This window comes from Heterodontus francisci, chromosome 30, assembly GCF_036365525.1.
Source record: "Heterodontus francisci isolate sHetFra1 chromosome 30, sHetFra1.hap1, whole genome shotgun sequence".
Taxonomy (NCBI): Eukaryota; Metazoa; Chordata; class Chondrichthyes; order Heterodontiformes; family Heterodontidae; genus Heterodontus; species Heterodontus francisci.
Window position 1 is genome coordinate 3,632,980 of NC_090400.1, and position 25,032 is coordinate 3,658,011.

The 25,032-nt window shown below is 41.6% G+C and overlaps 1 protein-coding gene across 10 annotated transcripts in view; it reads left to right on the forward strand.

Annotated features, from left to right (window-relative positions):
* The window catches only part of LOC137346547 (protein CASP-like), a 734,295-nt gene that overhangs the window by 553,402 nt on the left and 155,861 nt on the right, over positions 1–25,032 (forward strand). For 6 of the 10 annotated variants that reach the window (XM_068010023.1, XM_068010028.1, XM_068010026.1 and 3 more), the window contains 4 exons: positions 2,836–2,937; positions 5,251–6,065; positions 7,656–7,742; positions 8,540–8,705. The exons of 2 other annotated variants lie outside the window; for them this stretch is intronic. In XM_068010023.1, coding sequence (XP_067866124.1) covers positions 2,836–2,937; positions 5,251–6,065; positions 7,656–7,742; positions 8,540–8,705 — 1,170 coding nt within the window. The remainder of the gene's footprint in view (positions 1–2,835; positions 2,938–5,250; positions 6,066–7,655; positions 7,743–8,539; positions 8,706–25,032) is intronic. 2 more of the 10 variants (XM_068010027.1, XM_068010033.1) reach the window with 1 other exon arrangement.

Sequence of the window (25,032 nt, forward strand, 5' to 3'; positions counted from 1 at the left end):
TTCTACCAGCATGTAAATAGTAAGCGGGTAAAGAGCTGGAGTGGGACCTATTAGGGGGGCGGCACAGTGGCGCAGTGGTTAGCACTGCAGCCTCACAGCTGCAGGGACCCGGGTTCGATTCTGGGTACTGCCTGTGTGGAGTTTGCAAGTTCTCCCTGTGTCTGCGTGGGTTTTCTCCGGGTGCTCTGGTTTCCTCCCACAAGCCAAAAGACTTGCAGGTTGGTAGGTAAATTGGCCATTATAAATTGTCACTAGTATAGGTAGGTGGTAGGGAAATATAGGGACAGGTGGGGATGTTTGGTAGGAATATGGGATTGGTGTAGGATTAGTATAAATGGGTGGTTGATGGTCGGCACAGACTCGGTGGGCCGAAGGGCCTGTTTCAGTGCTGTATCTCTAATCTAAAAAAAAAATATGCTTAGAGACACAGGGAAAAGCTGAAATATTTAATGAATACTTTGTATCAGTGTTCACCAAGGAAGAGGAATCTAACAAAATATCAGTACAAGTGGAGAGAATAGACAATGGATAGGGTAAAAATTGAGAGAGTGGAGGTACTGGAAAGGCTGACTATGTTTAGGGTAGATAAGTCACCTGGTCCAGATGGCTTGCATCTCAGGTTGCTAAAAGAAGTGGGGATGGGGATAGTGGAAAGGCTTGCCATAATCTTCCAATCTTCACTAGATACAGAGCAGGTGCCAGAAGATTGGAGAGTGGCAAATGTGACACCCTTATTGAAGAAAGGGTGTAAGAACAGTCCAAGCAACTACAGCCAGTTGGTTTAACATCAGTGGTGGGTAAGGTTTTAGAAGCAATAATCAGGGGAAAAAAATCAGCAGGCACTTGGAGAGGTTTGAGTTAATTAAGGAAAGCCAGCACGCATTTTTAAAAAGCAAATCATGCTTCTCTAATCTAATTGCTTATTTTGATGAAGTAATAGAGAAGGTTGATGAAGAGAATGCGATGGATGTTGTCTATATGGATTTTAAGAAAGCGTTTGACAAAGAACCAGCCTTTTATGTGGTAAACAAAATTGAGGCTCATGGAATAGAAGGGGCAGTGTCAGCTTCGATGAAAAAAAAATATGGTTTAAGGACAGAAAACAGCGAGTTGTGGTAAATGGTTGTTTTTCAGGCTGGAGGATGGTAGACAGTGATGTTCCCCAAGGGTTAGTGCTAGGACCACTTTTTTGCTATATATAAGTGACTTGGATCTTGGAATACTGAGTAGAATTTCAAAATTTGCTGATGAAACCTAACGTAGAGGAGTGGCAAATAGTGAGGATGATATGAGCCGCCTGCAATAGGACATAGGCTAGCAGAATGGGCAGACAAATGGCAGGTGGAATTTAATATAGACAGTGTGAGGGTGATACATTTTGGCTGAAGGGATAGGGTGAGGCATTGGAGACACATAGTGGCACAGTTCTAAAGAGTGTGCAGGAACTGAGGGATCTGGGAGCGCATGTGCATCGATCTTTGAAGATGGCAGGTATATTGAGACAGTGGTTGGCTAAGCATATGGGATCTTGGGCTTCATAAATAGAGACTTGGAGTACAAAAGCAGGGATGTTATGCTGAACCTTTATAAAGCTCTGGTAAGGCCCTAACTGGAGTATTGAGTCTAGTTTTGGTCACCACACTTTAGGAAGGATGTGAGGGTCCTTGAGAGGGTGCAGAGGAGATTTACCAGAAAAGTTTCAGGGATGGGGGATTTTAGTTACGAGGTTAAGTCGGAAAAACGGGGTGTTCTTCCTGGAGTAAAGGAGGCTGAGAGGAGATTTGATAGAGGAGTACAAAATTATGACAGGCTTAGAAGTTAGATAAGGAAAAAATTGTTCCCATTAACTATGGTACAAGGACTAGAGGACACGGGTTGAAGGTTTTGGGCAAGAGATGCAAGGGGAATGTGAGGAAGAACTTTTTTATGCAGCGAGTGGTAATGACGTGGAACTCGCTACCCATGAGGGCGGTGGAAGTGAAGACAGTCAATGATTTCAAAAGGAAATTGGATGGGCACCTGAAGGAAATAAACTTGCAGAGCTATGGAGTTTGAGCGGGGGAGTGGGACTGACTGGATTGCTCTGCGAAGAGCCGGCATGGATTTGATGGGCTGAGTGGCTTCCTTCTATGTGGTAAATGACTCTGACCCCCAGATATGTGTTGGCAGACTGAGATGAAGCATAAAGTGGAAGGAACTCGTGTGGAGCAATAAACATCAGCACAGGCAAGTTGGGCTGAATGGCCTGTTTCATGTGCTGTAAATTTTATGCAAGTCTCCCACTCTGTTTTAATTATCTTCCCCCCACCCCCCCTACCCATATGCGCGTACACAAACAAACCCACCGCTAGATGTTAGCATTCCCCACATCGTCTATGGCATGCATGTTGTATTTGTTACACTTCATGTGCCAGATTGTGTCTCATACAAATTTGATGTTTTTGTTTAAAAAAGGCCATTGAAAAGATTGTCTAATCTCTAACCAAATTGAGAAAGATACAGAAAAATATCTTTACTTGTTTCAGGGTAACATTAAACAAAAGTGTTAAAATTGTCAAATCTCTAACTGACCTAACGTTCTGTTCAGGATTCAACATTCTGCTAACAGTGACTATGGATTGCATAATTGAAGAAAAAGTAGGTTAATAAAGCTTTTCAAAGTATTTAGAATAATGTACTGGGTCAGAATCAATTCTTAAAATATCTTAATGCAGTTGCTCATGTATGGAAGCACTGAAAGATTATAAATACCTGTTTACTCCAGAGCATTGTAAATACATTTCTGCTGACTATAAACTTCTCTCCAGTCTTAATTTGTAATTTTTATATCTCTAGGCAACATCACAACCCGGATCAGAACTCCTGAGACTGGCTCTGATGAAGCCATCAAATCCATTCTAGAACAGGCAAAGAGAGAACTGCAGGTGCAGAAAACCGGTGAGTCCACTAAAATCATGGATACACAGGCAGACCCCATCTGGGATTGCATTGTTCCCTTTGATATTAGGAGTTAAGAAAGCTTTTGCATTGAAACTGAGAGGTTTTTATACAAAACATAGCATTTTACACACAAAACCAAAGCAGGATATAACATCAACCAACTTCCATATTGTGACACAGACCAGTTAACCAATTTTTCTCAGTTACAGAAGTGCTTTCTGATACATGTTTTGTGTTGAAGATACAAAATTCTGAACGCTGTTGTAGGTTTGTGTTACATAAGAGACCGGCACACATGGTTCATTGATTGATATCTATATTGAAGATGCCTTCATAAAATGTTGAAGCTAATTAAGCGTTGTCTTCATGCATTTCTAGCGATTAGGAATTGTGGTGATATTCACAAGATCTTGGGTGCAATTTTCATGGTATCATGGAATGGTTACAGCGCAGAATGAGGCCATTCAGCCAGTTGTGTCCATGCCGATTCTCTGCAAGAGCAACTCAGCTAGTCCCGCTCTCCTGTCCTTTTCAAGAAGCCCTGCAAATTTTTTCTCTTCTGGTGCTTATCCAATTCCCTTTTGAAAGCCATGATTGAATCTACCTCCACCGCACACTCAGGTAGTGCATTCTAGATCCCAACCACTCTCATGTCGTCATTAGTTCTTTTGACAATTATCTTAAATCGGTGTTCTCTGGTTCTCGACCCTACCGCCAATGGGAACAGTTTCTCTCTATCTACTCTGTTTAGACCCCTTATGATTCTGAACAGTTCTCTCAAATCTTCTCTTCCTCTTTTCTAAGGAGAACAACCTCAGCTTCTCCAATCTATCCATGTAACTGAAGTGCCTCATCCCTGGAACCATTCTCGTAAATCTTTTCTGCACCCTCTCTAATGCCTTCACAGCCTTGCTAAAGTGCAGTGCCCAGAATTGGGTACAATACTCCAGTTGAAGCTGAGCCAATGTTGTGTAAAGGTTCATCATAACCACCTTGCTTTCGTACTCTATACCTTTATTTATACAGCCCAAGATCCTGTATGCCTTTTTAACCACTTTCTCAACCTGACCTGCCACCTTCAATGATTTGTACACATATACCCCCAGGTGTCTTTGTTCCCGCATCCCCTGTAGAATTGTACCCTTTATTTTATATTGAGTTTCCTCATTCTTCCTGCCAAAATGTATCACTTCACACTTATCTGTATTAAGTTTCATCAGGCACATGTGCGCCTATTCCATCAGCCTGTTGTTACGACCAGGTGAGAAAGGGGTCTAGGGGTTCCCTCTCAGCCTTTGCCTGATTTAACTGTAACAGGGTTTATTTTTAAAAACACTGTTTTTAGCTTCTCCCCTCAGTGAATCCTTGTTCATTGCTTTCCAATTATAAGGCAAATAAATCAATCAGACTGGTTTTCTTAGATTTAAACAAGGAAGGTGGAGGTTTATTAATCTTAAACTCTAATTCAGTTAACGACTACAAATACACAACGCGACCACGCTGGCTTGCATACATGATAAACAGACACGCAGATAGAGACAGAAGTAGAAAGAATAAAGGGGAAAAGTTTGAGGCAATAGCTGGGTTCTGTTTACGGTCCTTTGAGTTCAATTTGGAGTCTTTGGTTGCCAGTAAGTCTTGCCATTCTTTGGGGCCCAGTGCAAGCTTTAAAACTTGTTTTGATGTAGGAGTCTTTTCTCTCTTGAGGTTTAAGTGACTTCAGTGGATCCGGAGATTAGTGAGAGAGAGAGGCTCTCTTCTTCCAAGTTCAGTTCCGATCTGTAGTCTGATCCAGGTTGTCCTGTGAGCGGTTCTAAACCAGACCTAGGCCAGCAGGTTAGTCATGTGACTCACTTTTGTTAACAAACCCCTGTGTTTGTTGATTCCAAAGCTCTCGGGGGGGCTGTGGTGCTGTCTCTTACACCGACCAATCTCTGTTAATTAAATCAGTGAGCAGTTCCCATTATCTTTTCCTAAGTGACTATCTCTTAGAATGCAATTTTTTTTTCCAGCCACTGCTGATCTCTTTGTACAAGTCAGCTGTCCACTCCAGCAACATTTTAAAATTAATGTTCATGTGGCAAAACTAATATGCCTCATTCTTGGCAGGTGGAGTCTTTATGACACTGTCCATGAACTCTTTTAAGTTTAATTTCACATTCATTTTCTCTGGCAGGTTTGCTGTATTGATACAGTTTTTTTATGACCTTATTCCATGTACTCAGACACAGTAGCAAAGATCTGAGAACAGATCCAGATAAAACTGCCAGTGTTAAAGTTTTTGAATGTTTTCTGTTTTATATGTTACAGTTGATTCAACTCAGCCACCCTGTACGTCGAGCAGTGGTGGTTCAGATGAAGCAATTTGGTCAATATTGGAACAGGCCCGGCGTGAGATGGAAGCTCAGAAGGCAGGCCTTGAGCCAACACTGAAGACAACACCAGTTACTCAAGCTGAATTGGCCCTCCATTCATCCAAAGCAGCATCAGCTTCCTCATCGTCATTCTCTTCCTCACTAATAGCCATGAAAAAGCCTTTCATGGTGGATTCCAGTAACAGTGCGACACAGACTTCTCATGGATTTAAAAAAGAAGCGTTACATGACTCATGCTCCTCAGAGCACCATGGGATAGCAGACACACCGCACAATATGCTCAAGCATGTTAAAAATGAGCTGGGACGCGGTAGTATATGGAGGGACCAGTGGTGGAACACAGTTTGCCCTGACAGGAGAAATTCAGTCTTTTTGGAAGATGGAAGAGCAGAGGAAGCTAGCAGTGGGAGAGAAAGGATTAGTAATCCAAGCAGACTGGAGCGAAATGCACTGCAAGGGCCTACTGCTTCTGACCACTGGAAGGACTGGCAAAACGCAGAGTCACCATACTCTCAAGCATCTGATTTAGGCACAGTGGTTGCTAGTAGCAGTGTGACCCCACAGAGCAGCCCCCTGCCTAATTCACCGCTTATCCCTGTCTCAAAATCGCATAAGCCCTCTGTCCCACCGCTAACACCAGAGCAGTATGAGATCTATATGTACCAGGAAGTGGACACAGCCGAGCTGACGCGACAGGTGAAGGAAAAGTTGGCGAAGAATGGGATCTGCCAGAGGATCTTTGGGGAAAAGGTAAATGATTTCTAAAAACATCTTGTTTTTAAAATAGTTTATTCAGATATCTTAATAGAATTTAATGTTTAATGTTAATATTTGTGCCTCCTCCTAACATTTGTAACTTGGATTCAGAGCACAAAAGCAATTTCTGTCCATAAGCAGACAAGTACAAAGTGAGAAATCCAGAATATTGTATGTTAAGCTCCTTAATGATCAACATTATGCAGGTTTAGATTTACACCTCAAGTCTTGAACCAAACTTTTTGACTTGTTCTTCATTGATCTGTGTTCCTCCAACTCTGGCCTCTTGTACATCCCCCACTTCCTTCGCCCCACCATAGGCAGCCATGTTTCCGACATCTAGGCTTTAAGCTTTGGACTTCACTCCTATACCTCTTCACCTCTCCACTTGTTTCTGCTCTTTTAAGATGCACCTCTTAAAATCTACATCTCTGACCAAGGCCACTTGTCCTAATATCTCTTTCTTTGACTCGGAGTCAATTCTTTTGTCTTATTACACTCCTATGAAACTCCTTGTAATGTTTTCCTATATTGGAGGCACTATGTAAATGCAAATTGTTGTCTTGGACCATTTTTCAAAGCAAAGTACTTTAGATATTACTGATTTCAAAAGTAACATTATTGCCATGTTAACAAAGATTATTGAAGTTTGTTTTCTAATGCGTTCCAAGTATTTTAACCTGGCCCCTGTTTCCTATTATGCATTCTCTATGAGATCTACATGCATAGATCTATGTGTATGTAATTGTGGTGCAAAAGTTTCTTTCAGTTCTTAATCAGTTGCTGTCCTTACTAAAGAATTAATCTCAGGATCACTGATAACAGTTTAGCATCCTATTTATTTGTTAATACTCTCCATCATTATACTGTTCCACACTTGGTTTGTGTGTAGTCCCAGCCCTACTTCACAATATTTACAATAGTGTCCAAAAATGTCAATGTGAGAACCACAAATGTAGCACGGTTTGAGATTGAAACCTCTATATTATTCCAGTAGAGATTTACTATGTTGTGCATCCACATGCCCCATGCTTGCTGTAATACTTCCTCAAAGACAGTATAGCTAAAACATTGGGAACAAAAGATTTCTTCTTTTGCAGCAACACAAACTCCCAGTTAGCCAAGTCACTGGCACTAATTATGGTTTGAATTGCCATTAAAAAGTAGGGAACAGCAATATCATTGTCTTAATTTAACTGAAATGTAGCGGTATATTGCCATCCATAATCATCTGACTAGGATTTCTGCAGGTTAATTAGAGACTGGTCACAGCCAGTGCCAAGATTTAGTATGTCTCTACAAATAAGTTGTGCTCAGCATCACAAATGGAAAGTGTTTTGATATATTTCAATGCTGACCACGAGCTAACCTTTATACCAAGTTTAGCAGATTATAAGTTCTGATTGAGTTTGTTTTTTATATGACCACGTAAGGGTGGAACTGCGAAAAACAAGCTCCCATGTTCCCACATCAGAAGGTGTGGTTTCCATTATACAATGGTTCTGGCTTCTCAAATAATGTCATAGCACCAGTGTGATAACACTTAGAAGGGAACTATTTATCATTCTAATTGTCATCACTCAGGTGTTGCGTCTGACTACACAACCATTCAGCTCCGCACCGGCCACATCAAATGACTACAGTGGAGCATTCTGCACTGGAGCAACACCGGTAAGTCCCTGATTAATTCTTAAGAAAGTCCATCTTGTTAAAAGAAACGTTGCAGGCCAGAACCATTGTATAAACATTATAATTAAAGGAAAACATTAAAACATTATAATGGTGAAATCAGACCTGGATATCACACTCTGACCTGTTTTACTTTATATGGTCATTGTTTGCCATTGTAAAGTCTTACTAACATCAAACTCAGCTTGTACAGTAAATGGAGAGGCTGGGGAAAATTCAGGCAGTATGCAGTCTGGGATCTACTGGTGTTAGAGTCTAACTAAGTAGAACTGTTCTTTTGCATATCAATGTGCCAGTTGATACTGTTTTACATACTAAGTAAAGTGTTATACAATAGAACTCATTTTCTGCTGCATATTTTTTGATGTGACTGAAATACAGGGTACATGAAAGAAAGGAAGGGAAAAGGGAGTTTAAAAGGCAAGAAAGGAATAAACACAAATGAGGCATAAACACAATGAAATTATTGAAAGCGACAAAACAGTACGGAAAATGGAATAGGAGACAAATAACACCAGTGATCTAAATCACTGATAGAAAATTGATGCTTTCCATATAGCTGGTCTGCATCAGTAACTTTGAAATCTGGATCAGTAACCCATCAAAATAACTTGTGATCCCTAAAATGACTTTTAACACTTGGATGCATTTTGTATGTTTATAAATGTAAAACTATGTTGCATTTATTTTCTATCAGCAAAGTAAAAAAATTAAATAGAAAACACAATTACTCACAAAGCTCTTTGTTTTTGTTTGCCATGCCCTGCTCTTTTTCTTAGGTTTTGGGTCTGTCACAAGGGAGTGTTAGTGACATGCTGTCTAGGCCCAAGCCTTGGAGTAAACTGACTCAGAAAGGCCGAGAACCCTTTATTCGTATGCAGCTTTGGCTGAATGGTGAGCTGGGACAGAGTGTTCTTCCATCCCAGGTCCAACAACCAGGGCAAGGTAGGTCAGAGAGACCATGTGTATGTACAGTATTAAAGCATAACAGGTTTCTACAACTGTGTGAACAGAGTTATTGACCACTGTCTTGTGGCTGTTCACATTGCCATAGTGATAGCCTACCTTTTAGTTTAAAACCTATTTATTTACAATGTAACAGTACCATTTTCCTGCTCTCTTCCTATACCCTTTCATATTTTTTTCTTTAATAATTAGCTAGTGACATTTTGAATGTTAATCAATTTAGCATCGATTAGTGGCAAAGCAATCCAATTATTTTTACGTGAAAATGTTTTTTTCTAATCAGAATGGGCTTGTAGTTAGCAAATGAATTTCATTATATATAAATGTGAGGTGGTGCATTTTGGTAGGACAAATACGAAGGCAATATATTTCTTGGAAAATAAGAGCCTAAATGAGGTAGAGGAGCAAAGGGATCAAGGGGTACAGATGCACAAATCGCTAACAGTAGGAACTCATGTTAATAAGGCCATTAAGACAACAAACAAAGCTGGGGTTCATTTTTAGACGGATACAATTGAAAAACAGAGCAATTGTGTTAAATTTTGATAGAACCTTGGTGAGACCACATTTAGAATATTCTGCACAATTCTGGTGTCCAGGAAAGGATGTAGAGGCACGGGAGAAGGTGTACAAAGTTAATGCCAGAACTGAAAGGTTATACCAATCGGGAAACATTAAACTGGATGGGGCTGTTTTCTTTAACAAGGATAAGGCTGAAGAGTGGCATAGAGGTCTTTAAGATTATGAAAGGGTAGATGTAGAGAAAATGTTTCCACTTGTCATCTTGTCAGTAAAATTGAGACCATTCTTTCAGCTGCCTCTGCATTTCCCCGGGCCCTAACCTTGAATCCTCATCTTTTTGTAGTTTCTTTCTTTTTTCTCCTCATGCACTCTCAGTTAATCTTTTCCTAATATCTCCTTGAGCAGCTGGGTGTCATATTTTGTTTGATAACAGTCCTGTGAAGTGCCTTGGGATGTTATACTGCATTAAGGGTGTGATATAAATGGAAGTTGTTGTTGTCGTGGGGGACCAAAACTAGGGGCCATAAATATAAGATAGTTACAAATAAATCCAACAGGGAATTCAGGACAACTTCACCGAGAGCGTGGTTAGAATATGGAACTTGCTACTACAGGGAGTATTTGAGGCGAATCGTATAGATCCGTTTAAGGAGAAACTAGATAAGCACACGAGGGAGAAAGGAAAATAAAGTATTATTGATAGGGTTAAATGACATAGGGTAGGAGGAGGCTCATGGGGAGTGGCCCATCTCTGTGCTGAATGTTATTTATTTTTATTTATTATTTCGAGATACAGCACTGAAACAGGCCCTTCGGCCCACCGAGTCTGTGCCGACCATCAACCACCCATTTATACTAATCCTCCATTAATCCCATTACCCTCTCACATCCCCACAATTCCCCTACCACCTACCTATACTAGGGGCAATTTATAATGGCCAATTTACCAATCAACCTGCAAGTCTTTGGCTGTGGGAGGAAACTGGAGCACCCGGCGAAAACCCACGCGATCACAGGGAGAACTTGCACACTCCGCACAGGCAGTACCCAGAATCGAACCCGCGTCGCTGGAGCTGTGAGGCTGCAGTGCTAACCACTGCGCCACTGTGCTATGTTCTATGTAATCTCCCTCTTCATGTACCTGATGCTTATCTTGATATTATGGCCACTTGCCTTTGATGTGCCACCCAGTGGAAATAACTATGTTTATCTTGACGGTCACTTTTATCAGTTTGAGTCCCCCATAATCTCCCCATCAATCTTATCTGTTCAAGAGAGTACTGCCCTAGCTGCTTTAGCCATCCCTCATAACTCAGACCCTTCTGGTAAATTGCACATTCTACAAAGAAGTTATATATCTTCCATAGTAAGCAGCCCAAAGCTTGTGTCAGCCTACATAACAATCACTGCAATCTATTTTGTGAAGTGTTTTTTGACTTTTGACCTAGGAAATTATGTAAACACAAATTTTATTACATATTGATGTATTATGCATGCTTTGCAATATAGCATCAAGATCTTCAGAACTATAGAGACTCTATCCTCATGTTTGCTGAGTTCGCCCAGCAAGTAACGGAACTTTGCAGGTTTGATCCCTAATCTATGTTAAATTAGCTGACCATAGCCAGCGTAGGGTCGTTGGAGTTACTGAAGAAGCAAAGAGGCAACATTTAACTTCTACAGGGCCTTCATTAGGCTGCAGTTGGAATATTGACCTAGAAATTCAGGTGCGCCCATTTTTGAACACATGGGCGAACTGGTCCCTGCGACTGAATGGCAAGACCTACTGCACACCTAATATTGGGCTTCGGGTCTCTTAACAATAAGACAAGCTGCAGGTAGTTCACTGGTAAAGCGGAATTGACAGCATCAATCCTCATGTAAATGATGGAGGGATGGGGTGAACAATCAGGACAGGAAGGAAGTGGTGGCTGGAGGGGAGTGGCAACATTTGGGATGGTGGTGGTGGGGAAAAAAGCGGTAGCCAGCAGCAGCTTGCATTCTGTTAATGTGGGGTCAGAAGAAGCACTCCAACTCCTCCTAACTGCATGGTCAAGTAAAGTATATTTTAAAACAAGCAAAATACTGTGGATGCTGGAAAGTTGAAATAAAGTCAGGAACTGCTAGAAATACTCAGCAGGACTGGCAGCATCCATGGAGGGAGAAACAGAGTTAATGTTTCAGGTCGATTACTTTTGATCAGAACATGTTTTCCTGAGTGCTACCACGCCTGCTGCCTCATAGTAGCTCAGTCATATAGTGAGGGCCTCAAACTGCTGCTCGGACCCTAATTTGCATATGCAAAGAGCCTATTTCAGGCATGGTGATTTTTTAATGTCCTGAACCACTAGGCCAATGTGTTGTCTTTTTGGGTATCCTGTTATCGGAAGTTTGTAAAAGTAGTGTGTAGGTTCACTCGGATGTTACCAGGGTTGAGGAGCTACAGTTAGGAAGAGAAACTTTATATATTAGGGAGTAAAACAAAAAACAAAACACTGCAGATGCTGGAAACCTGAGACAAAAAACAAAATGTGCTGAAAACACTCATCAGGTCATACAACGTCTGTGGTAAAAAGAAAACAGTTAACATTTTCGGGTATATAATCCTTCCTCTTTAATGACAAAGGGTTATAAACTTGAAATGCTAACTTTTTTCCTTTTCTCACTAATTCTACATGACCTGTTAATTGTTTCTAGCATTTTTCGTTTCATTTTGAGAAATTAGGGTTTTCTTCATGAGAACTGAGAAGGTTAAGAGATGATCCTGGTAGAGGTCTTTAAGATTATGAAGGGTTTTGATCAGTACATTTGATAGTGTACGTTGCTTCCACTTGTCAATGAGATAGTAACAAGAGGGCACAAATTTAACAAAATCACAACAAGAATTAAGAAGGTTATAAATAAATGCTTTACACAAAAGGTGTTTCGAATGTCATTTTCTCTGTCACAACCACTGTTGTAGCAGAGTCCATAAATACTTTTAAAAAAGGAATGAAAGAATTGTTTAAGAAAGAAGAATATTAAAGAGTATGAGAAGCAAGCAGGAGAGTGGGATTAGACTTGGTGGCTCATGAAGACTGATGCAACCTTGTTGGATTAAATGGTCTGTTTCTGGACTGTAGCATTTTATGTTTCTGTGTTATACATGGCATCAGTGCTCCTGAGCTATGGAGGGGAAATATCTCAATAAAGCACTAGTGACTAAGTCTTTATATGATCAACAAGGTGCTGTAAAGCCACTGCATCATATATAACTATCTCAAAAGACTAGGTTGAATTAAGCCTCAGACATTTGTTTTCAGCTAGCAGGCTTTATACTCTCGGGTACACTTGCTTACCCGGACTGCTGGTAAGTGGCAGCTTGCTGAAATGTGCTGCCCCTCTGCTCACTACATCTTGGTTATAAGACAAGCACATTGTTAAATACAGTAAGCATTACAATAACACTGCACTGCTTTCTGATGGTGTCAGTTCATTCTTTAAACACTGTTGTGATCGGTTAAATAGTAGTAGTTTTTCAGTTGGAGAGAAGACTAAGATTGTTCAAGCTGACATATAGTCAATAAAAAGGGTGTAGGTTATACACAATCATGATGAACTGTTATAGTTTAAAGTCTTTAAAATGTTGTTGCCAGGGTAATTTGACTTCTTAAGATAGTTTGTCTTATAGTAATGGCCAACATTTTCTGACCTGCCAAATCAACGAGAGGTTGGGTAACATAATACTAGGGATAAGAAATTTCCGCCAAATGGCAGATTTCTGAGATTAAGGTTTTGGAAATCTGCCATTGGCTTCTTCCGGCCTGCCAAAGCTCTCAATCCAGTCCTGTCTGTGATTGGTCAGTGTCTGTGACTCACAGAGGGCTGCCTGGGTGGGGTGAGCACTGATTGGCGGCTTGCAGCACAGGTGCACTAGGACCGACTGCCCCTGCTGTTTTAGGGCAGTTCGGGGAATTGTCTGCTGTGTGGGGAGAGAGAGAGAGGCCGAGGGGTGAGGAGGAAGTGGGCCAGCACACAGCCAGAGGCACAGGGCAGAGCAGCGCTGAGGGAACACACAGCCCTTTAAACCGGCACGGCCTGGGAGCAGAGGGAAAGAGAGGGGGATGGGGGACACTGACAGAGGGGGAGGACACAGAGCGTGTGGGAGTGTGGGAGGGTGTGGGAGAGAGCATGATCAAGATCAGTCATGACAGATGGACTTCTTTCTGGAATACTCCACATTGTTACATCAAGTGTGCAGGCAGACATTGACTACTTGTGCAAGCAAAAACAATGCCTGGTATCTCATTAAATCATTGTTCAACATAGTGATGAGAAAGTAAGTTAACAAATTCGTCTCTTTTAAAGCTTGTTCACAAAAATGCATATTTTGTGTTGTTTTGATTAATAGTGAAATACATTTCTAATGCCTTTATCTTTCCAAAATTTGCTCACCGGCCTCCTATGTAGGACAAAAATTGCAATATGTCCCCCTTTCATGAATAGGTTGGACACCCCTGCAGTTTCAAACCTTCAGATCCAAACCAGACTTTTAAAAAAATTGGAACCGTCAGTTTCACTTACGGTTGCTACGAGTAGGAACTGCTGCTTCCAACCTTCATGGGGCAGCTTCATGGTTTTCGGCGGGCTTTTTAAAAAAAACAGAACTGACAGTTCTGGTGTTAAAATTTACTTTATCCTTCATAATTACATGATGTACTAACTGTATTAAATGTTGAAATGCTGAGGTCACTTTGGTGATTTTTGTAAATGCATTGGTTGGTAATCGACAGTAAACAAAGGGAAAACTAATGTTTCTACTCATTTGAAGTGGCCTGGAAGCATTAACAGTGTGATAATTACATGATTCCTTGTCAAATAAAAAGCAGACTTTTTTTGTTTTTTGCCACTAATTATCAGACCTTTTGGTCTTTGTCTACCCTCACCCCTGCGTAATACTCATAAAGAAGACCGGACCCTTAAAAGGGAATTGTCCTTCACAAATTGCAACTTACCCACAATGTCACCGGCTGCATCTTTACTCATATTGCAGCTCAATATTATTTCTGTGCTCACTGACTGTCACTGGGTCTGTACCCCCATCAATTTTGCAATCTTTGTTGTCATCTACAAATGAATCTGTGACCTCGCCACGGTCCATCCCTACAACCTCAGCACACCCTATGTTCCTCATCACACCCTTCATTCTTCCAATTATGGTTACATTTGTATTCCTTCTTCCCTTAGTTTCAGTTGTAAAGCCTTCAGCTGTTTCATCTGCAAACTCTGGAACACTTGCCCTACACCCCTCTGCATTGCTACCTTTCCTCTTAGGTTGCAACAGTGACGGCACCTTTGGGATAACCTGAGGTTGTGAAAGGCGCTATATAAACAGCAAGTCATTTTTTTCTATTCCTTCAAAAGTCTCCTTAAAACTTACCTCTTTGATTTTACTTTCAGTCTCCTAACCCCTCTCTCTTCACCTCTCAGTGTCAGATTATTTTCACCTCTTGTAAAGCGTTTTGGACTTCTTTTTAAATGCCTTCATGGCCTTGACCTGTCGTAGCTTTGTAAACTTTTCCAACCCAAAGCCTGTCCCTGAACTCTCCATTCCCCTTACCACCTTGTGTATTTCCCTTCCTTTGCTTCATTGTTGGGAACATGCCTTCACCTGCTTAGGGGCCATGGTCTGGAATTCTCTCCTTATGTCATTCCACCTTCCTCTCCTTAAAGCCCATCTCTTTAACCAAGCTTTGCCTACCCCTTCTAATATCTTCTCCTTTGCCTGGTATTCCCTTTTGGTTATACTTATTTAAACCCACATTTTCTGTTAAAGTTGATATTGAAGTGCAAGTTGTTGTTAAGTAACATAATGCCTGTGATACAGCTCTATTTCTCAAACAGTTATTTATGTTGTCTTTGCTTTCAAATTGTTTTTCTGATGTATTTTTAAGGGAGAGGAGTCTGTCTTGACAAATTCTGTATTGCATTTTATGTTACACATTTGTTCTAAGGAGGCTTTCAGGTCTTTTCATGCCCTTCTCAAAAACATTGCGAGAAAGTTGTTAAAAATAGAGGCCATCTCCATTTTCAGGGAAAGCTCCTGAAACTTTAATAGGATGTACTGAATATACTGTATGCTGTGTCTTTATGTTGAATCGGGGATAGCAGCTTTAGGCTTCAATGAATTTAGCAATCCTCAGATGGAACATTCAACAGGAATTGATTTGCGTTCTTTTTCATTGTTCTTCCCAGAGTACTTCAGCAGTGGAAAGTTAATTATTTCTCTAATCCCCACTTTCCCCACTTACCAATTTTAATTTTATTTAATAGGAAGTTGTTTTCTTTCCTCTGTTGGGTCTCCAGGATAGATGCTATGCTTAGTCTATCCCAGTGTTGCAGTATAGCCTGCGGCAGTAAATGTGCAAGAGTGGCTCAAAGTGCCTTTCCCTCTGGTTTCTGTCCCCTCCTTGTGGAGAAGTTCCAAGAACCTGCCTGCTACTTCATTCTCCGCACCTTCATTGTGCTACCGGACCAGTGTTTCAAAAAGAGCATCTGCGCAATTTCCATTTTTAATAAAGCAGGGAAACCTCCCTCCAAGAATATGGTAGTCTTGTTGGATAGTGAAATAGCAACATATGCCACAGAAATGCAAAGTTTTAAATATTTTGACAATGTTTTTCAAAATAATTCCATTTTAATATTACTTGCAGTCTGCAGTAGTAGGGCTATGGAATGAGATGTAGTTTAAACTAGTCTTGTGCAAAAGTGATTTTTAATGCTTGTGCAGATCAGTCACATAGACAACTATTGTATAAGATCTGTATTACTAATTCCTTTTCTTACATTTGTTCCAATATACTTAGTGTTGAAGACAGTTTAAAGGGAAATGTTTAATCTGTGATAAGGTATAAAACTATGATAATGGAAAAGGGTATTAATGACATCCAGCACACAATAGCAAGAAGTTATTTCTCAGTGGCCAAGATTCAGCCGTGTGGTAAGGTATCTGTGTTATTTAGGCTGTTCAGTGAACTAGATCCTGACCTGCTGAACTCAATTTTAAGATGCAGCTGCAATGACCCACAGGGAGCCTGAATTTTATGTTTGTTTAGTTTGTCCCATGATATCATTCGTCACTCCTCTGTGCGCTAGCACTACATTGCCTGGTAATGGGAATACCCAGAGGAGCAGTATAAAGCATTAACACAGCAGAAAGTGCCTAATTAGAATTGGTATTGTTAAAGGCATTGGTATTACTCTGAATAATTTGTCTTGCTTTAGGGATTCATAAAACCTAATCCCTTTTTAATAAAAGTATAAGAACTTCAAATTTTTGCTATTTCATATCAGACAGGGCAAAATTAATCTATAGGTTCTCTTCAGGGTAAAGTAATATTTGATAAAATCCCTTCAAAAAACATGACACTACCAGTACGTAAATGCAAATTATGTGATAGTAATTTAAAAAGATCCCCTTAAAGCAATTGCTTTGCACTAATATTAATAGTGTCTGAAGAAGGTGATAGTATTTTATGTTCCATGCATAGACTAGTAAAAGTTTTACTGGAAAGGATTAATTGCATCAGTGACCATCAAAAGCAAATTCTATTCCACTGTTTTAAAAATGTATCTTAATTAAAGTATATGACATTGGGTTGATGAAAATGTGTTATATATTTATAAAAAGGAGAGAAAACTAAATATTTGGGTTTTTTTGGCCATGATTCAGTGAAGTATTTATTTTTGTATTTCCCCCCATTTGAACTCCCCTGGTGTCACATAATATTTCCCAGTTGCAAAGGTGGGCACCTGCTCAGTAACCGTCTGCTGTCCAGTGTACAAGAGCATTCTCCAATTTCTCCTCTCTTTGCCCCCTCCGCCATGGATTTACATTACCTTCTTCCACTCCTCTAAGATGTGACTAAGATCAGAAACTCAGATTGTGAAGCGTTTTGAGGACATATCTATGTTTTCGCAGTCCTTGGCTTCTACAGCACATTATGTTTGGCTGCTTTAACAAGTGTTCTTTTTACTTCAAGACTGCAAACTGCTACAAAGTGATACCACTAGCAGTTGAAATTATGCAAGTGTAACATTTTCCTCTGGTAAATAATTGATGACTAATTTCTCATGTTGCTATTTATAGTGTTGCAATTTTACTGTTTAAAAAAAGCACTAACAATTCTCACACACACGTATAGCGTATTCTTTAGTGTCAGTCCAGGTATTTGTATCTTTGTTGTATAGTGAGATTTTAAGTCTGCTGTGCTATTCCTAGCTCACTGTAAAGGTCAACAATCCGTTTTTTTGTAACTCATCCTTGTTTGTGTGCTTGAGTGAGGAATATAGACTTTCACTGCTCTGCCTAGAGGTGGGCGAGTTTGAGGACTCCCCAGGCGCAGAGAAAGATGTTGTAATCAATTACCACATCATAACACTGATGCATGATAATTACTGAATGTTCCTCCAGAGATAGCACAGCATTTGGCTGGCATGCAGTCCTTTATGGTCGGATGCCTGATTAATATGCAAATAATCGTCCGATTGTATGATGAATGCAGGAGTAGAGTGCACTGATAATGTGATCAACGGAGCGTAGAGATGATAAATTGCTTTTACTCACTGTTGTTCTTGGTCTGCATAAAGTATCTTCATTTTATAAATGTTTTATCAAAATTAACTACAGGAGTAGTTATAAAGGCCTATGAGGACAACATTGCCAAGAATTTTATGTAAATTATATGTGTTCAGAAATGTAATATGCCCCTAATAGACTTAAAAAAGCATCTGGCATTGTGCTTACTCTAGACAGGTTGCCTAATGATTTTTTAAATCCATTGTGCCCAGCACGTTTTTTCTGCAATTTTATGGCTTCCCTTCCTCTCTTGAAGGCAATAACTCCCTTACTGTGATACCATTCATCGATGCCAGATGCTGTACAGTATCTTACCCGACTGTCTATCGTTCTTGCATGAATCTCAGCAGGTGATGACAGGAGAGGACATTGCAGCTCGATCCTGTTCTGTTCGTACATATATACTTCTGGCAAAGGTTTCTGTATAGCACTTTAGAGTGGGAACCCTGACCAATCATTCCGTTCTTAAGCCAAAGCCAGTGCAACTGATTGTAGCTTTTTTTTTACCATTGCTGCAACAGAGTTCACCATACCCAATTCCTTAATCTGGAATTGAATGCTAAATGAGATTTGTTTTTCGAGAGTAAATCTGGGTAGCACTGCAGAAGATTTTTTTTGATGGCAAAGATTATGGATTTTCATGCAGTGAATGTGAAAAACAATTTGAGCTGGATTTTATGGGCCCCCCTGAGGCGGGGTTGGAGGCAGGGGGGCCCATAGAATTGCGGCGGGAGGAGAGCCTGTCGCATCCCCATCACCAAGCGACTTTGCTGGGGGGTGGGATAGGCAGATGACAGCCTTCCTGGCCAGAGGCCAATTGAGGCCCTTAAGTGGCCTGTTAACGACCACTTAAGGGCCTTCTGGACTGGCCCTGGTGACCCTGCCTTACTTACCTAAGGTCCTGGTTTCCAGTGCTGGGCCTGGGTCCAAGGCCTCTGGAGCACTGGCAGTGGCCACTGCTCCCATAGAAACATAGAAAATAGGATCACGAGTAAGCCATTCGGCCCTTCCAGCCTGCTGCGCCATTCATTATGATCATGGCTGATCATCCAACTCAGTAACCTCATCCCGCTTTCCCCCCATATCCTTTGATCCTTTTCGCCCCAAGAGCTATATCTAACTCCTTCTTGAAAACATACAATGTTTTGGCCTCAACTGCTTTCTGTGGTAGCGAAGTCCACAGGCTCATCACTCTCTGGGTGAAGTAATTTCTCCTCATCTCAGACCTGAAAGGTTTACCCCGTATCCTTAGACTATGACCCCTGGTTCTGAACTCCCCCACCATTGGGAACATCCTTCCTGCATCTACTGTTAGTCCTGTTAGAATTTAAAAGCAAAATACTGCGGATGCTGGAAATCTGAAATAAAAACAAGAAATGCTGGAACCACTCAGCAGGTCTGTCAGCATCTGTGAAAAGAGAAGCAGAGTTAACGTTTCGGGTCAGTGACCCTTCTTTGGAACTGACAAATATTAGAAAAGTCACAGGTTATAAGCAAGTGAGGTGGGGGTGGGGCAAGAGATAACAAAGGAGGTCTAGATTGGACCAGGCCACATAGCTGACCAAAAGGTCAAGTACAGATTAGGTGTTAATACACTGAATATTGAACAGCAGCAAGTGCAAACCTGGGTAAGCAAACTGAACAAACTAAGATGAAATGAAATAAATGCAAAAAAAAGATTGTAAAAAAGAATGTTAAAAAAAAAAGGAAGAAAAAATAACTAAAAATGAAAGTAAAATGGGGGGCTGTCATGCTCTGAAATTATTGAACTCAGTGTTCAGTCCGGCAGGCTGTTGTGTGCCTAATCGGTAGATGAGATGCTGTTCCTCGAGCTTGCGTTGATGTTCACTGGAACACTGCAACAATCCCAGGACAGAGATGTGAGCAGGGGGGAGTGTTGAAATGGCAAGCAACCGGAAGCTCAGGGTCCTGCTTGCGGACTGAGCGGTGATGTTCCGCAAAGTGGTCACCCAGTCTGCGCTTGGTCTCCCCAATGTACAGGAGACCACACTGTGAGCAGCGAATACAGTATACTACATTGAAAGAAGTACAGAATTTTATAGGTTTCTATGAGATCCCCCCTTACTCTTATGAACTCGAGCGAATATAATCCTAACCGACTCAATCTCTCCTCATACGTCAGTCCCGCCATCCCAGGAATCAGTCTGGTAAACCTTCGCTGCACTCCCTCTACAGCAAGAACATCCTTTCTCAGATAAGGAGACCAAAACTGCACACAATATTCCAGGTGTGGCCTCACCAAGGCCCTGTATAATTGCAGCAAGACATCCCTGCTCCTGTACTCGAATCCTCTCTCGCTATGAAGGCCAACATACCATTTGCACTTTTTACCGCGTGTTGCACCTGCATACTTACCTTCAGCGACTGGTGTACGAGAACACCCAGGTCTCGCTGCATATTCCCCTCTCTCAGTTTATAGCCGTTCAGATAATCTGCCTTCCTGTTTTTGCTACCAAAGTGGATAACCTCACCTTTATCCCCATTATACTGCATCTGCCATGCATTAGCCCACTCAGTCAACTTGTCCAAATCACCCTGAAGCCTCTCTGCATCCTCCTCACAACTCACCCTCCCACCCAGTTTTGTGCCATCTGCAAATTTGGAGATATTACATTTAGTTCCCTCATCTAAATCATTAATGTATATTGTGAATAGCTGGGGTCCTGGCACCGATGTCACTACTGATACTGCTGAGTTGCCGGCCCTGTGGTTGGCTGGCAGCTCTTGCAGGCAGGATCCCCATCTTTAAAGAGCGGAGATCCCAGCACCGGCCACTTAAGTATCGGAACAACGCAAGATTGTGCCGAGGAGGTTTCAGAAAGCCCAAGGCAGAGTTCCCACTCCCCCCCAGTCTTATCGGCCTGGCGCCCGGAGCACCGCCATCATTTTGATTCTTGTTTAATGCTGTTCAAATAAAATTATGCATGGGTTTAGGAGCACCAAAGTCATACACCTTATCTACATGCTTTATATTCACCTCTGTCAGATAAGATGATCTATATCTATTTTTGGAGATAGCAGGGGCTCTGACACAAATGTTCAAATCCTCTCTGGCCACAGGAGAGGTACCAGAGGATTGGAGGACAGTGAATGTGGTCCCATTATTCAAGAAGGGTAGCAGGGATAAACCAGGTAATTACAGGCCAGTGAGTCTAACATCAGTGAGTCTAACTATTAGAAAAAAATTCTGAGTGACAGGATTACTCGGCACTTGGAGAGGCAGGGATTAATCAGGGATAGTCAGTATGGCTTTGTCAGGGGGAGATAATGTTTGATTGAATTTTTCGAGTTGGTGACTAGATGTGTAGATGAGGGTAAAGCAGTTGATGTAGTCTACATGGACTTCAGTAAGGCTTTTGATAAGGTTCCGCATGGGAGATTGGTTAAGAAGGTAAGAGCCCATGGGATCCAGGGCAATTCGGCAAATTGGATCCAAAATTGGCTTAGTGGCAGGAGGCAGAGGGTGATGGTCGAGGGTTGTTTTTGGAAGTCTGTGACCAGTGGTGTACCGCAGGGATCAGTGCTGGGACTCTTGCTGTTTGTAGTGTACATTAATGATTTACACGTGAATATAGGAGGTATGAGCAGTAAGTTCGCAGATGACACGAAAATTGGTGTCGTAAATAATGAGGAGGGAAGTCTTAGATTACAAGATGACATAGATGGGCGGAGCAGTGTCAAATGGAATCTAATCCTGAGAAGTGTGAGGTGATGCATTTTGGGAGGACTAACAAGGCAAGATAATATACAGTGGATGGTAGGACCCTAGGAAGTACAGAGGGTCAGAGAGACCTTGGTGTACTTGTCCATAGATCACTGAAGGCAGCAGCACAGGTAGATAAGATGGTTAGGAAAGCATATGGGATACTTGCCTTCATTAGCCGAGGCATAGAATATAAGAGCAGGGAGGTTATGATGGAGCTGTATAAAATGCTAGTTAGGCTACAGCTGGAATACTGTGTACAGTTCTGGGCACCACACTATAGGAAGGATGTGATTGCACTGGAGAGGGTGCAGAGGAGATTCACCAGAATGTTGCCTGGGCTGGAGCATTTCAGCTATGAAGAGAGACTGAAAAGGCGAGGGTTGTTTTCCTTAGAGCAGAGAAGGCTGAGTGAGGACCTGATTGAGGTATGCAAAATTTTGAGGGGCATTGATAGGTTAGGTAGGAAGAAACTTTTTCCCTTAGTGGAGGTGTCAATAACCAGGGGGCATAGATTTAAGGTAAGAGGCAGGAAGTTTAGAGGGGATTTGAGGACAAAATCTTTCACTCAGAGGGTGATTGGAATCTGGAAAGCACTGCCTGAAGACGTGGCAGTGGCAGGAACCCTCACAACATTTAAAAGGTATTTAGATGAGCACTCGAAATGCCAAGGCTACAGGCCAAGTGCTGGAAAATGGGATTAAAATGGTTAGGTGCTTGATGGCTGGTGTGGACACGATGGGCCGAAGGGCCTGTTTCTGATCTGTATAAGTCTATGACTCTAAATACCTGTATGATAGCCAAAAGATGATGTATTATAATGGAAGTCATAATGGTCATATTGTGATGATAGTCCTGAGGATGCGAGTTCAAATCCCACCAAGGCAAGTTGTGAAATTAAATAAAATCCAACTGGCTTTCCCATATACTTCCTTCAAGGAAGGAACCCAAACCAGCCTAGCATGCACATGAACCCAATCCCACAGATGTGGTTGCTAATAATGCCATGAGAAGTGACCTAGCAGCCACTCAATTGTAAATAATCGTTTGATATGATGAACCCACTAGAAGTGGGGAGACAGTGCTATATAGTTAGGTGGGTATTGACTCCAAACCCCATGAAGTCTCGCAGTCTCAGGCTAAACAAAATCAAAGAAACTTTTTGCTGATCACCATTTACTGCCTCCCTCAATGGATGGAACAGTACTTCTTCATGTTGAACATAACTTGGAGAAAGTTCTGTGGGAAACAGAATGACCTTCAGAGTTAACCACCGGTGACGGAGGTGGCCAAGTCCTCGAGGACTAAGGTTACGCACTGGGCCTGCATCAGGTGATGAGGGAATCAACACTGTTTGATTTCATCCTCAGCAGCCTATTTTTGCTGACATTATCCTGTCTCCATATTGAGGATGCACTCCATTGTGCAGTGTGGGACTGCTGCCATGCGAAGTGGTCCAAACTGGGCAGTCATAATGTCCTATGAGGCATCAACAAAAGCAGATTTGTACACTTTATCACTCCTCAATCCCCATCAAATAGTGAGACCAACACTGGTTTAACATTGAGTATAACAGGGCATGTCAGGAGCAGCACTAGACATACCTTAGAATGAGGTACCAATCTAGTTAAGCTACTACACAGGCTGCCTGCATGCTAAGTACCAAAGGCAGCAGGTTGTAGACACAGCTAAGCAGTCTGCAACTAACGGTTCAGAGCAAAACTCTTTAGACCTACCTCATCCTGCCAGGAATTGTGATGAACAACCAGGCAGCTAACAAAGGGAAATGCTGCACAGATAGTCCCATTCTTAATCAAGATGGAGTCCAGCATGTGACTGCAAGAGGCTCGGCTAACGTGTTTGTAAGGGTCTTCAGTCAAAACTGCACTACAGTAACTCACCAAGGTTACTTGGACATCACCTCTCTCCTCTGCGACCTCATCGACTAAGGAGGGCAAGAGCAGCAATGTTGTGGGAACACCGTCACTTCCAAGTTCTTTTCCAAGTCACAATCATCTTGATTTGGGCACATATATCAGGAAAGGAGCACCCAGCCAAGGTCCACTGGAAGTTGCAGTGTGAAAGAAAGAGGTGGACATTCACAGATCCCCCATAAGAGTCTGCCTGCCATGATAGCACTGTTACTGCACCCTGCCCGATCCAGGAGTATCATTCCCTACATAGTTAAATACACTTCCTTTTTTTTGCACCACAAAAATGTTATTGTGTGCCATAGTCTTGTGAAAGGCATGAGTTTTAAAAGAAAATTAACTGGGCATTATCATGGGAATTTTTTTCACCTATTAGGTTCAATGTCAGTGGTAGCATTCTCACCACTGACTCAGAATATCTTAGCCGCACTCTAGGGACTTGAACACATGATCCAGGCTGACCTGGAGAGAGTCCTGCACTGTTGGAGGTGCTGCCTTCTTTGGATGAGACCGAGGTGCAGTCTCCCTAACCAACACCAACTGACGCTTGTGTCAGAAAACTAACATTACAGGCCCAAAGTAAAGGATTTTATCATATTGCTGTTTCTGGAACTTTGCTGTGTGTAAAATGGCTGCTGTGTTTTCAAAATACTTCTTTGGATTTGGGATGTTCTGAAGATGTGAAGGGCATTATATAAACGCAAGTTCTTTCTTCACAGAGTAGTATAGACAATGTAGCTGCCTGGGAGAACAGAGCTGCTTTACTTGAAGTATTAGCATCTAACTTAAATGAAAGAAAACTAGAATTTTAACACTTTATAACCTCTTTCATTTATGATTATATTTAATGTTTCTGATATGCAGCTCTGTGCAAACAAAGATTACCTGTTAAAATTCTGTGGCAGTTGCTAGAATTATTTCTTTTCTAAGCCAGTCTTCCTGGCGTCTGATGACATTTGCTGTGTGCCAAGTGTTCTGGCTGTGTGACTGGCAGGAACCTGGAGTGAAAGGTGACTAATGGGCAACTGCATAAATCAGGCATTACAGAAAGTAAAGTGCTATAAATCTTAATAGCTTTCATAACTGTGAAGAGAACAAACTGCAAAACAATTATTGAAAAGATTGTCAAAAACAAAATAATGGTCACACTTTGAGCTTGATTGACGTTGTCCATTTTGAGAATTTATAAGCAGATGAAGGCTGACATTTGCAATTGAAATTCTCTCTGGTTAACTGGCATAGTGGATTCCTACTAGTTCCCCTGCTAAAGGCACCAACCGTTTCAGTGTTTGCTTCTGTGGACCTTGGTATAGACAATAATAGCTTCCCTGAGGATCTGCCATGGAAGTCGCTGTCTCCATGCAGGTTTACCCCATAGTGAACATATAGGCAGTTGCTTTGTTGAAGGTAGTTTCCTTGTGAACCCCTTTGCCAGTGCGTGCGTCTCTGCATTCTACACTTGGTGTAGGAGCAGCAGTCGTCTGGTGTTGAAAGTAGCTCCGTGGGTCCATG